The 13,310-nt window shown below is 37.7% G+C and overlaps 1 protein-coding gene across 3 annotated transcripts in view; it reads left to right on the forward strand.

The window, feature by feature from the left end:
• The window catches only part of magi2b (membrane associated guanylate kinase, WW and PDZ domain containing 2b), a 169,955-nt gene that overhangs the window by 82,349 nt on the left and 74,296 nt on the right, over positions 1-13,310 (forward strand). For 2 of the 3 annotated variants that reach the window (XM_053631159.1, XM_053631160.1), the window contains exons 4-6: positions 2,596-2,811; positions 6,779-6,998; positions 7,764-7,843. In XM_053631159.1, the coding sequence (XP_053487134.1) occupies positions 2,596-2,811; positions 6,779-6,998; positions 7,764-7,843 (516 nt within the window). The remainder of the gene's footprint in view (positions 1-2,595; positions 2,812-6,778; positions 6,999-7,763; positions 7,844-13,310) is intronic. The other variant, XM_053631162.1, reaches the window with a different exon arrangement.

A 13,310-nucleotide genomic window follows, 5' to 3' on the forward strand; every position in this document is an offset into this window, starting at 1 on the left:
AAATGCCATATGAAGGACCCCATTTTGCCTAGCAGCAGTACTTCGTCCCAGCTTCTGAGTACATTCTGATAGCGGACTTTTCTGATCTTTCTGGAATGTAAATAAATGTTAAATAAAAATTTACAATAGATAGATAGATTTCTCTGTTTATTCCTCTGGGGAAATCATAAAGATAGAAATCCCATAACTGAGACTTTTCTTTTTAGAAATGGTCCTAAGTAAATCCCCTTATAGAAAGCTACGAGTGTTAACCCTTGAGCAAACTTTTTTTTGTATGGCTTTCCAGAATGAATAATCCTGATTTTTTAATTATTTTTTTTAGTAGTATTTTACTGTATTATTTATTATAATTATTCAGGAAAAGAATATTGATTATTATTTATTGCATTGTATCATGTAATTAGTTCAGATCAACAGAAGACAGATTTTTTTGGTACGCTAGACCTTTTTACAACTTAATTGGATAAGTGGATAATGTAGATTTAAATTAAAAAGTAAACAGTCTATCAATGATCAATTAATTAATTAATTAATTAAGAACCACCACAGTTTACAACTAAATGCAGTGGTAAACATCTGAATGTGGAGCTTGTGATTTACTGCAGCAAAAGGAATCAAACCATATCTAGGATTAGCCAGTTAGCTGACTTTCTCTGAACTAACCACTATCACAGTTGTCACGGAACTGAAGACGTAGCGTTAAATGGAATTTTCAGTGGTGCTTGAAAGTTAGAGAAAGTTATAGCTAGAATTTTCTATATTTCTTCATAAATATGACCAAAAACATAAACAGAAGTCCTAAAAGTTGAAAAAGAGAACCCAATTAAACAAAATAGACAAAAAATATTGGTCATTTATTTTTGAGGAAAATTATCCAATATTACATATCTGTGAGTTAAACCTTTGCTTTCAGTATCTGGTGTGACCCCCTTTTGCAACAATAACTGCAACTAAACGTCTCCAGTAACTGTTGATCAGTTCTGCACATCGGCTTGGAGGAATTTTAGCCCATTTCTCAGTACAGAACAGCTACAACTCTGGGATATGGGAGGGTTTCCTCACATGAACTGCTTGCTTCAGCTCTTTCCACAACATTTCTATTGGATTAAGGTCAGGACTTTGACTTGGCCATTCCAAACCATTAACTTTATTCTTCTTTAACCATTCTTTGGTAGAAAGACTTGTGTATTTAGGGTTGCTGTCTTGCTGCATGACCCACTTTCTCTTGAGATTCAGTTCACAGACAGATGTCCTGACATTTTCCTTTAGAATTCGCTGGTATAATACAGAATTCATTGTTCCATCAATGATGGCAAGTCGTTCTGGCCCAGATGCAGTAAAACAGGTCCAAACCATGATACTACCACCACCACGTTTCACAGGTTCTTATGCTGGAATCACAAAGTTCTATTTTGATCTCCTTCCACAGAACAGATGGGCAGCAATGTTCTTTTTGCAAAGTGGCGGCTTTTTCCTTGCTACCCTGCCATACACACCATTGTTGTTCAGTGTTCTCCTGATGGTGGACTCATAAACATTAACATGTGAGAGAGGCCTGTAGTTGCTTAGAAGTTACTCTGGACTCCTTTGTGACCTCGCGTACTAGTGCACATCTTGCTCTTGGAGTGATCTTTGTTGCTCTAACACTCCTTGAGAGAGTAACAATGGTCTTCAATTTCCTCATCTGTCTGACTGTGGATTGGTGGAGTCCAAACTCTTTAAAGATCCATCCATCCTGATGAGCATCAACAATTTTTTTGTGGGGTTCTCAGAAATCTCCTTTGTTCATGCCATGATACACTTCCTCAAACATGTGTTGTGAAGATCAGACTTTGATAGATCACTGTTCTTTAAATAAAACAGGGCACTCAAATAATTAATCAAGTGTAATATTTTTGTCTCATTTGTTTTTTTGTTTACTTTTAGGACACCCATATAGTATGCTGTCACATCTCTAGCAATGAGTAGCGATTCCTTCTATTCATCTCTACATTACAAATGTATCACTAAGATGAAAAATGAAAACACTTCCATGGTTGTGTCTGTATTTTCTACAGTATATTCAATATATGGGTTTAATTCTGGGTCACAATGTGTAATTTAACTTTTCCTTACAGCTCTGGACTCCACCATCAGCCATACTCTCTCTCCCACAAAGACCTGCAAATGAATTCATAAACCTCTTCCACACACACACACGCACACTCAATTTTTAATCATTAAACCAGATTCCCCCCGATACACATGAATTCTTTTCAATCTTGAATAATAGGTTTGGGCTCTTTGTGATAGAGGTCGCCTTAATAACAAACATCACACATAGTAAGAGGGAAAAAAAGAAACTGGCAGAGTTACTGAAAACATGATTGAAAAGTCAGTCTAAAAAAATCAGGCCGCATACTAAGCAGTTCCCAATGCCTTTTTACGCAAAGTTTCTATCACTTTTTCACAGTTACCGAATGGTTTTCATTTTGGACTTTTCGTCTTTTGCTGTCTTTCATGAGATCTTTCTGCTGAATGATTGCATGGTAAAACCTGAAGGACACCCAGGTTCTCAGATGTAGATTAGTAAAAGGGGTTCTCCTTTGGTTCTAGATAACTTCTATGGCACGCCCAAGCCCCCGGCGGAGCCCACGCACATGCTGTTTAATGTGACTGACCAGCTGCTGCCAGGTGCTCGCCCCAGCGCTGAGGGGAAGAGGAAGAGGAACAAGTCAGTGAGCAACATGGAGAAGGACAGCATCGAGCCTCCAGAGGAAGAGGAGGAGGAGAGTCCTGTCGTTAATGGCAACGGCATTGCTATCACGCCAGGTTAGCATTAACCTGCTCAAAGGGGAACAGTCATGTTTGCTTGTTTTCTAAAGTTGGAAAATGGTGGTGTTTACCATAATTTAGGAGACAGAACGCTTATAAGAACCACCAATGATATCATTGTGTTTTCTCTCAGTCTGAGGGAGGATTCAGCTCCTAAGAATCAGTTCGAGGCAGGACATGCATGGTTTAGCTCACTGCATGCGTAAATGCTTTTTATGACATACTTATGAGTCTTGCTGGGCTCAGGAACCTTCTCATTTTCTCTGCAAACACAATGGGGCTTGCAAGTCATGTGGTAACACCATGGTAATGTGGGTATTTTCAAAACATGGAAAGCCTCGGTATTCTGCGTAGCATAATGATGTACCAGTCCGTGCAGGATTTCGCTGAGTTTTTTTTGTGAATGTTTGATTTTGCTGCTGCATTGTTTTCAAAATTTGCAATGCAATTTGCGGAGTTTTTTGTGCTTGTTTTTGCTTAAAACTACTTTAACTGACGAAATAGTTGTGCACAGTGATGTTTGTTGGTAAATGAGACCTTTTTGCTGTACTCATGTTCGACGCATATGAATCGACGGGGACTTCGACTGAATGCGCGTTGTGATGACGTCACATGACACATCTTGGCCCATCTCTGTGGAAAATCTGTGTTCATTTTGATAAATTACAAGCGCCTCCGATTATTGTGGCGTTTGCTTGATTTTGCATTCATTTCTGTGATCACAAAATCGCAAAAAATCCTGGAGGGAATGATTTAAAACTATAATCTTTATGCAGTTTGAAAACACCCATGTTACTATACCCTGTTAACAGTTGTGTTTGCAGAGAAGTAAGTCTGATCATGTTGTGAAAAGCACAAACCTTATGTGTGACGTGAGCTACACTCAATATGTATAGAAAAGCTGTAAAATGATTTATTACATATTGAACTTATTCAAAGAGCGTAGTGGTAGAGGTGGCCTTGGTTAAATTACCTACGGAACAATTGAGTGAATGTTTGTGATGTTGATATTAGGCGTGTTACCGCGTTGGGGCCACACACCGATAACATCACTTGCCGCCGCGGCACCGCCCCCACTGTCATTTTGCCTTTTTATAGTAATAAAAATCATTTAGTTAAGTTAGAGAACGGACGCTACATACTGCTCAATTCAGCACAGTCACACGAGTCACAGCACAGAACAACAGGAGTCAGATTTCATTTATCTCGTGACGAGAGTGAGGCGAGCTGACTGACAAGACGATGGCGTTAGATTTGGTTTAATATAAGCGAGTTTGTCATTGTACTGTTTTGTCATTGTTGTGTTTTTCATTATGAATAATAGTGAACCCACCATTCAAGCAGTGGCCGCACAGGCATTCGTGAGCGAGGGGGGAAAGCTCCCACGCCCCTGGTGATACCGGTATTACCGGTGTTGTCACATGTCAATTAACCAGTGGGAAAATTTCCTCACAGTCTCATCCCTAGTTGATATGCAACATATACTTGTGGTAGAATGTTGAGGGGAGACTGGGTTGGTCTAATAGTGTTGCAAGGAAATGAGAGAACTCTTCACTTAGCTCACATTGTTATTTTTGTTTTTCTTTTCTTTTTTGGTGGATGTGATGTTTATGTCGATATTGTCTGACCCATGACACTCCACTGAAATATGGAGTCCTCTTTGTGTCTCAGTCTGAATTAAGTGCCTGCAAGTTCAAACTTGAAGTCTTTCTCGAAAGTGTTTTGAACACACACAGAGCTTTCTCAGTACATCTAAAGGGCCGTGTTTTTGACATTGAAATTCAGTCTACTGATACAGTGAGCCACTTTTTTTTCTTTCTTTTTTTTGCCTTCAGTAGTATGTGATGTCGACTATCCTTTATTCCTACACAGCTTTCAGCACAGGGCTCTATATTGATTAACTGCAAATACAGATTTGTGACTGTTTTGTAGAATATGTTGCTCCTTGCTATTCTAGACTTTCTCACTGTTTTGGTTAGAACAGTGGTTCTCAACCCAGGGGATCAGAAGGAGGGGCGCAGATTGTTTTCAAGAAAAAAACAGACAGGGCATCATTTGGATACTCGGTGTATTTTATTGCTTTTCAAATAGAATGTGCATAAATGAAAAACCCATGTTCTCTCTCCCTCTGCATTTTCTTTTTGCTGGGGAGAGGCGGAGCTTATTTGTCTTTTATCTAGCTGCCAGTGCAGACCAGTGTAGCCAACTTAGCGACTTTTCAGACCCCTTTAGTGACTTTTTATTTCCTTGTGCCTAACAACAAATCAAGTCAAATCAAAGACTTTTTGGACAAACCTTAGCAACTTTCCAAATTTCCCCAGTCCTGTCCTGCAAGTGTGAGGTCTTGCTTTCCCGCTGCACTCTCACCTCTCTCTGCGTCTGCTCTGTTCAGTGAGGGGCTGAGAGTAATCCCATTAGACACATAGCACATAACACATAGACATGAAAGTAAAAATAAGCAAGCGCAGGTGTCTGACTGATTGATTTAACAATATCATGGATAACGAGACGCGTCCTTCGTCCCAATTTACATCATTCATATGTGATGTTTTTAAAATGCAAGACGAGTGTAATGCAACATGTTTTACATGTAAAATAGTCCACATTATTACAGCCTAGTTCTCTTGTTCAAAGTAGTTATAGTGTTCAGAAACATTTTTGATCATTCATGTTCCATAACTGTCCGTTATATAGTTTCATAGAAATCATAAAAGTTATTCTAAAAATCATAAAACTTATGGAAAGTAATTTTAAGTTAAAAAACCAAGTTAAAAAACACAAAAGCAAGGGGGGGGGGGTGGTGCATGCCACATGATAGGGGGTGCTTTAATTAGAAAAGGTTGAGAACCTCTGGGTTACAGTATGTACATTGTATGCATAAGACAGACGCAGCTACACAGTCATCTGAATCTGCAGCATGTTTATAATTAAAATAATAATAATAATATCATAAAAATTGCATTTTGTTGTTTATTTAATACTGGCCTGAATAAGCTATTTCACATAACAGATGTTTACATATAGTCCACAAAACACAATAATAGCTGAATTTACACAAATGAAGCAGGTCAAAAGTTTACATACGCTTGGTTCTTAATACTGTGTCTCGTTATCTGGATGATCAGCGTCTGTGTTTATGTTTTGTGATAGTTGTTCATGAGTCCTTTGTTTGTCCTGAGAAGTTAAACTGCCCACTGTTCTTCAGAAAAATCCTCCAGGTCCAGCACATGCTTTATATTTCCAGCGTATTCTGCATATTTGACCCCTTTCCAACAGTGACTATATGATGCTGAGATCCATCTTTTCACTGTGAGGACAACTGAGGGACTCGTACATGACTGTTACAAAAGGTGCAAACATTCACTGATGCTCAGGAAGGGAACATGTTACATTAAGAGCCAGGGGTGTGCAAACTTTTGAACAGGATGATCGGTGTAAATTGTTATTATTTTGTCTTGTGGGAAACGTAAATATCTTATGTGGCTTCTGAAGGGCAGTACTAAATGAAAAACACTTAATAATCATTTAAATGAAAAATAATTTACGTTCTTTTATTGAAAGATTTTTTTCATTTAGTACTGCCCTTCAGAAGCAACTTAAGATATTTACATGTTTCCCAAAAGATAGACCTTAATAGATTTGGATAGTTTTTGGGACCACTGAAGTTTTTTCAAGCTTTAAATGCAGCTGTACGATTGTGCATCTTGTATAATATGACTGGGGAAAAATACAAACACAGTAACTGAGACTCCTCTTCTCTGGGTTTATCTATTAACTATCTATTAACCATGTTTTAGGTGTGGACCTCCACATACTCTTGTGGTCCCGAGCAACTCCAACCAGCCTGTGTGTTGCATCGTTTTATTGTCCTTAACTTTAATGTCTTCTTTAAATTTGTGTTGAAATAATCACTTTGGTCATAACGTCACCTCTGCTTTAAATATACGCCATTTCTCCCCTATAGAATCAAGTGAGCACGAAGACAAGAGCACTGATGCGTCAGGCGACGTGCCCCCGCAGTCGTGCCCCACCGAGACACCCACCCTGACAGGCACAGACGCTCCTGAAGAGGAACACGATGCCCCAAAATCCCCGGCCGACTCACAGGGCAACGACGAGCTCGGGCCGCTACCCGACAACTGGGAAATGGCCTATACAGAGAAAGGAGAAGTCTACTTCATTGAGTGAGTCAAGTGCACTTTAAAGCATGCTTCAAACTAAGACACCGAGCATATGGAGACACACACTGTTGGGTAATGGAGAGCGTCTGTGCAGCGCCATGAATTATGTGGAGAAATTAGCATAGCCTCTTTTTGCATGGTGTCATGGATGTATGAATTATTCATGTGCATAAGTAAGAACCTAAAACATTCAGCATTTTTATTTATTGAAGTTAATTAAATTGCAACTCTTTTATTTTGTGTGTGTGGGTTCGGCCATGAATTGGGACAACAGATCATATTGAGGTTTAGATGTATCATACTGATGAATGAAGCTTACATTGGTTTCAGAGACAAGACAGAATAAAGACTAGCAGAGTGAGTGAATAGGGAAAAAAGAGAGAGAGAGATGTTTTCATCCTTCTCCTCCTCTATTCCCCTTTTAATGGGAGGCAAGAGACTCATTAAAATTATTGATTGCTATTCTGTTAACTGAAACTCTCCCACCCTCTGCGCCAATGGCCTTGTGGGATATCTTGAATCTTTCTCATTGTATACTTATTACCACTCGGGCAAACGCTTTATCACCCTGAGTAGCTGTGTGCTGATGGAGTCACATATAGCAGCTGTATTGCAGAAGGAGGTGGAGTACCATCACGTTGGTATAAATCTTCATTTGTGTTATAATCCCAGAAGAGCTGGAGGAAAATCAAGCAGTAAATACTTCAGCACACAGTCAGGAGTACATCCAACTTTTTCTCTTTTTTTCCCCCTCCCATTTCTTCTTAGTCACAATACCAAAACAACATCATGGCTTGATCCTCGATTAGCCAAGAAGGCCAAACCACCAGAGGAATGTGAAGATGACGGTAAGTGTACTCGTGTGTGTGTGTGTGTGTGTGTGTGTGTGTGCGTATAAGAATAGTGAATGCATGCAATTCCAAGAAGTGAAACTGTGCATAGTATTTTAAGGTTTTTCCACGAAACGATTGAGTTATCTTGGTGTTTATAGATGGTGGCCAAGTTAGAGTCAGAGGCTGTTACTATACTTAAGCTTGTTGTTTTTTCTATCTTTACTTGAGTTTTTCTTCTACCTAATGCTCTTTACAAAAGAAATGTAGAAATGTATAACTAGATTAGATAGAGAGATAGAGAGAAAAAGTTATAGATTCGATAAATATTTCTCAGTCCCTCCAGGATTTAGCGATTTTGCGATTGCAGTAATTAACGCAAAAAAAAGTGCAAAACTACACAATATTCGGAGGAACTCGCAATTTTTCAAGATTTTCCGCAGATTTGAGTCAAGATGCGTCCTATGACATCATCATGCCGCGCATTCGGCCAAAGCCCTCTTCGATTCTTGTGCGTCTAACATGAGTACAGCTAAAAGGTCTCATTTCCCAACAAACATCATTGTGAAAGCCCATGCAAAAAAATTTTGTGCAATTGCGAAGTAGTTAAGCACAAAAAACTTTGTTGCATCACAAATTTTGAAAAATGCTGCAGCTAAATAAAGCAATTTTGTCCGCAACAATTACCCAAAAAAAAAAAAACAAAACGGAGTGAAATCCTGTATGGACTGATGTTTTAACATCTTAAGTTAACTTTTTTAGGATTGGACATCTTCAAGCAGTTGATCTAAATTAAATATAAACATTAACAGATGTGACAACAAGAATGAGATCTATTACCTATCACTGTAAGCTACCTGTTTATACATATGATATGTACAGTATTTATCAAGGCATTTTGTACAGTATTGTCACAGCTAGATATTGCCATTCTGCTAGTTTGTACCATAAGAGCTAGTATCATGCTAGCTAACATTTGAGACATTAGGAATAAAGTTGTTGTTAGTCTGCCTTAGCTAATGTTTTCCCACGTGCCTTGGTTCCATCAGTAACTAAGATCTGTGTGTGATTTGAGACAGGTGTCGTTTTCTTTTTGTGAATCTTTCCTTCTGTACTTCTACCAGAATGTTTATATAGTAGAGTAGCTGCATTTTTACCTGAGCAAAGAACTTGTGTACTATTAGTATTAGGATCATAATGGACTTTGCAGCAGAGACAGTGTAGGGTTTGTCTTAGTGTTAAAGGGAGTTATTGAGGTCCTCACAAGTATGGAACTGAGAGTCTGTTTTGCTGCAAAAGGATGATAATTTTACCTGAAAATACTGAGCAGTAGTTCAACAGCTGAAGTATGAAAATATACAAAGGTTAAGGTTGGGGACAAAGTTTGCATTTGATACCTTTTATCGCAGCATTTTATAGCATCCGTAACACTGTTATTTATTAAAAAAAACAAAACAAATGAACATTACAACACTAAAACATTCATAGCTAGAAGCTGGAATTGCTTTTTTTCTTCTAGCTCGCATTCTGCAAAAGCATTGGTCAGAGCTTCTTTTGCTATTTTACGATATTTTACTTATCAAAATGGTGGTCGGATTTATTAGCTAGTCCAGTGTGCTGCTCAGTTTCTTGTTTTGTTACCCAGAAACCTAACTATAGTGATATGTGATGCAATGTTATAACATATGGTGAGTTACTAAGCTAGGTAAGTGCATTAATACAGACTACGGTAAACAATTATTATATGTTTATTATCCTCTTTAGGGAAAGGTTCTCATGTATTGCATTGTGTTTGTGCGCTAGACAAAAAGTCAGCAAGTCACTGGCCAATGTTTCGGCCGTGAGATTTGATTCTGTCTCTTTACATCACATCATTTTGCTCCCGTGTTTGTGTTTGGCTATTGTTTGGTCAAACTGCTGTTGAGATGTTAAATTTGAATCTTTACACCGTCAGTGTTTGAGTTCAGAACACAAGCAGCGAAGTCTTGCCAGGCTGTCATTCTGTCATTTCACTGCTCATCTGCTTGAGTAAAGATTTGCTGTAATTACAGCAAACCCTCTCCTTTATATGTGATTGAATGGTTACGTCTATTAATCTCCAACCCAGTTAAGAGGATGCTCACTGATAATGAAGCATTATTCTGTCTGATGTCTCCTCAACAAATAGCTTCACTTCATCCTGAAATGCTGCAGCTTTCTTTGACGAAGCTTTGTCTTGCCACCAATGCTGCATCTAACAGTGATTTTAAAAAAAAATCCCTTTTGACACACAAAAACTCATTTGAAGATGGACAGGTAGTTTCAATGTCTGACACACCTGTAAATGAGATGAATATTCATCCACCTTCACAAACAACAATCAAGTTCTCAATCTCATGTGCCTTTAGAGACATGTTATAATAGTGATCTGATTTTTCAGGCAGAAATGGCTGCCGATGTCATGCCACAATAACAGGCTTTCAAATAATGTGACAAGAATTGAACCAAGACATGTGTGCACACGGACCATGGGGATTTGTTTACACGTGAAAACAAAGAGAACAAGCTTAGAAACACAAAGTCTTGCATCTCCAGGGTTCCCAGTTCGATCCTGATCTCAGGTTACGGTCTGTGTGGAGTTTCAGATGTTCTCCCTGTGTCTGTATAGGTTTCCTTCAGGTTCAGAATCTGCCAAAGCAGAAGTAAACAAGGCTATATCTAACTAAACTATAAACACACAGAGCCCAGGTAGACAGTTTCACTATAAATGGAGTGTCTGTGGTACCTGTTTAGTTACACATAACAATTACATAAACAAGTATAATGTGACCGTTAAGAGGTTTCTGACCTGTTATAGAACGTCTTCTGTACATACACCTGTATCAACTTAGTATTTTTCTAGAACTCAATTAAAAGATCTTGTATGGTAGCACTACTTGTATTGTTCTCCGCTTGATATATCACTTTGCTTGTATTTCCTCATTTGTAAGTCGCTTTGGATAAAAGTATCTGCTAAATGAATAAATGTAAATGAAATTTAGTTGGGGTTCAGGTACGTATATCTTGACTTTTTAAAGTCTACATATGTAAACGTTTATATATATATTTATATATATATAGACTTAAAAAAGTGTATATATAGATGTGTGTGTATGGTGTATGTATGTGTATGTATGTATGTATATATATATATATATATATATATATATATATATATATATATACACACACACACACATACATACATACACACACACACACACCTATATAATTTTTGTATTTATATATTTCCTGTAATATTGTGACATTTTAGTGAAAAATTAATGATGTATTAACTACACAGAAACTGTCCATTTTTTTCAAATGTAACTTGTATATAAATATAATAAGGGGACAGCTCCTCTTACTATAAAAAAAGCTTCTTAGAAAACCAGCAGTTCATACAAATATAATAAGCCCCACTTGTTACACCTGAGACAAAATGGCATTTTACAAATAGTCAGAATACACTGGTGTACTTATATGAGAGAAAACTGAAGTCGATACTACTACTACACTGCTGTACTCCATCAGGGACAGTGCGCACACATAAATTAGAAAAAATATCTGCTTGCTTAAGTGGATCAAATATAGCAAGGTAACATACTGTATTTTATATTTATTCTAACTGTTGCAATGCATTTAAGAATGTATTAATAGTCAAACATGAATAGAATACAGTCCTTGTAGGATTTCACAGAGTTTTTTTTTGTGATCGTTGTGGCGAAAAATGCTTGATTTTGCTGCAGCTTTTTTTTTTATTTGCGATGAAACATTTCTCCTTTTTTTGCAGAAAACTACTTGAATTGGTGAAACTGCAACTTCACGAAATTGTTCTTTCGCAGTGATGTTTGTTGGTAAATGAGACCTTTTATCTGTACTCATGTTCGACGCACGTGAATTGCAGAATTCATGACTGAACACGCGTTGTGACGACGTCACTTGATATGTCTTGGCCCAAATCTGCGGAAAATCTGCGGTAATTTTGAAAAATTGCAAGCTCCTGCGAATATTGCAGAGTTTTATCCTGGAGGGATTGATAACATGTTGACAGTTTGTCAGATTATGCCCTAATTCATGTCACAAGATCGTTGTGTAACACAACACTACTGCACAATTATTCTTCCTATCACTTGCTTCGACAACAGTATATTCTAAATAAATTATTCAAAATGTTTATGTATTGTTCAGTAATTCCTAATATGCGTTGTCAGCTAGCACCGGTCAGCTAGCAAATTTCAGAACGCTATAAGCACAAGCGTTAATGAACAAAAACACCAATACCCAATATGTGTGTAGTTTATGTGTGTATGGGGACTGCAATGTGCCTGCCACAGAGTGAAGAAGGGAAGTGTTACAAATTTAGCCTAGCTAGCTAATATTAAGCTTGTTTGTTCACTATAGCATCAAAGATTTGTCGCATTTCACTAGTCATCTTAACATTTTCCTTTCAGGAGCTTAGTAAGTTTGCAGAGAGACAAAAAACACTAACCAGTTCGAAATAAATGCTGATAAAAAAACAGAACGCTTATTGTTCCTTAGCCTTATTTAGCTAGTTTAGGCTATGTCACTAAGTACCTGCTTTCTCAATGCAGAGCTATCAAATTTATGAATAAATGGATGCTTGCCTCTAGGGATGCACTGAAAGTTCAGGCAAAATAGCCAAGAGGATAGTGAATATTCGACTCATTATGTCTCACTGTTTTTGTTGTTCTTCTTTGGTTGTTGATGACTCGGACGAACAGGGGCAATACTTTCACCGGTGGAATTCTCCACTATGTGAGGACACAACACCCCAATCAAGAAGTCATACATAACGCAACAGAGAAACCACGTATTGCATAGTAAAGCATATCTATGTACTGTGTGAAAAGGAGCTGAACTTCTGTTTGCTGCTGTAATGAAGAAAACATGATGTTGACGTCTTCAGAGTGATGGTTACTGAACAAGTACGGGTGCCTCATTAAAAGTTTATTTTTGGTGGAGGAAACGTTAAGTCAGCCAGAACAACAATAAAAGGCGACTTTAAGTGTGGAGTATAGCTGATACAGTTTGCGTAGTTAAAAGGTTAATGGTTTAACTTCCTGGTAGATAGACACTGATTTGATTCATATAGTGTGGTATTTGGGATTCATTATTTGGTGTGCCATGAAATTCATTTGTATTCCAATATCTCACTATTTGCCACTAATTGTGGTGCTTCGTCTGCAATTCCTGACTTCATGTTCTTCTGAGATTCCTAACCAGAGCTGAGTTCCCCATAATAATATGCGTTAATGAGTAACTTTTCAGAGGCATATGAAATACCTACTGCTTTTGCAAGTGTTTCTATATCAATATATCTCTATCTATCTCTATCAATCTACAGTGGGGGAAATAAGTATTGAACGCGTAAACTTTTTTTTTCAGTAAATATATTTCCAATGAGGTTATTCACATGACATTTTCACCAGACTTTGGTATTAAC

This window comes from Ictalurus furcatus, chromosome 8 (genome assembly GCF_023375685.1).
Source record: "Ictalurus furcatus strain D&B chromosome 8, Billie_1.0, whole genome shotgun sequence".
Classification (NCBI taxonomy): domain Eukaryota; kingdom Metazoa; phylum Chordata; class Actinopteri; order Siluriformes; family Ictaluridae; genus Ictalurus; species Ictalurus furcatus.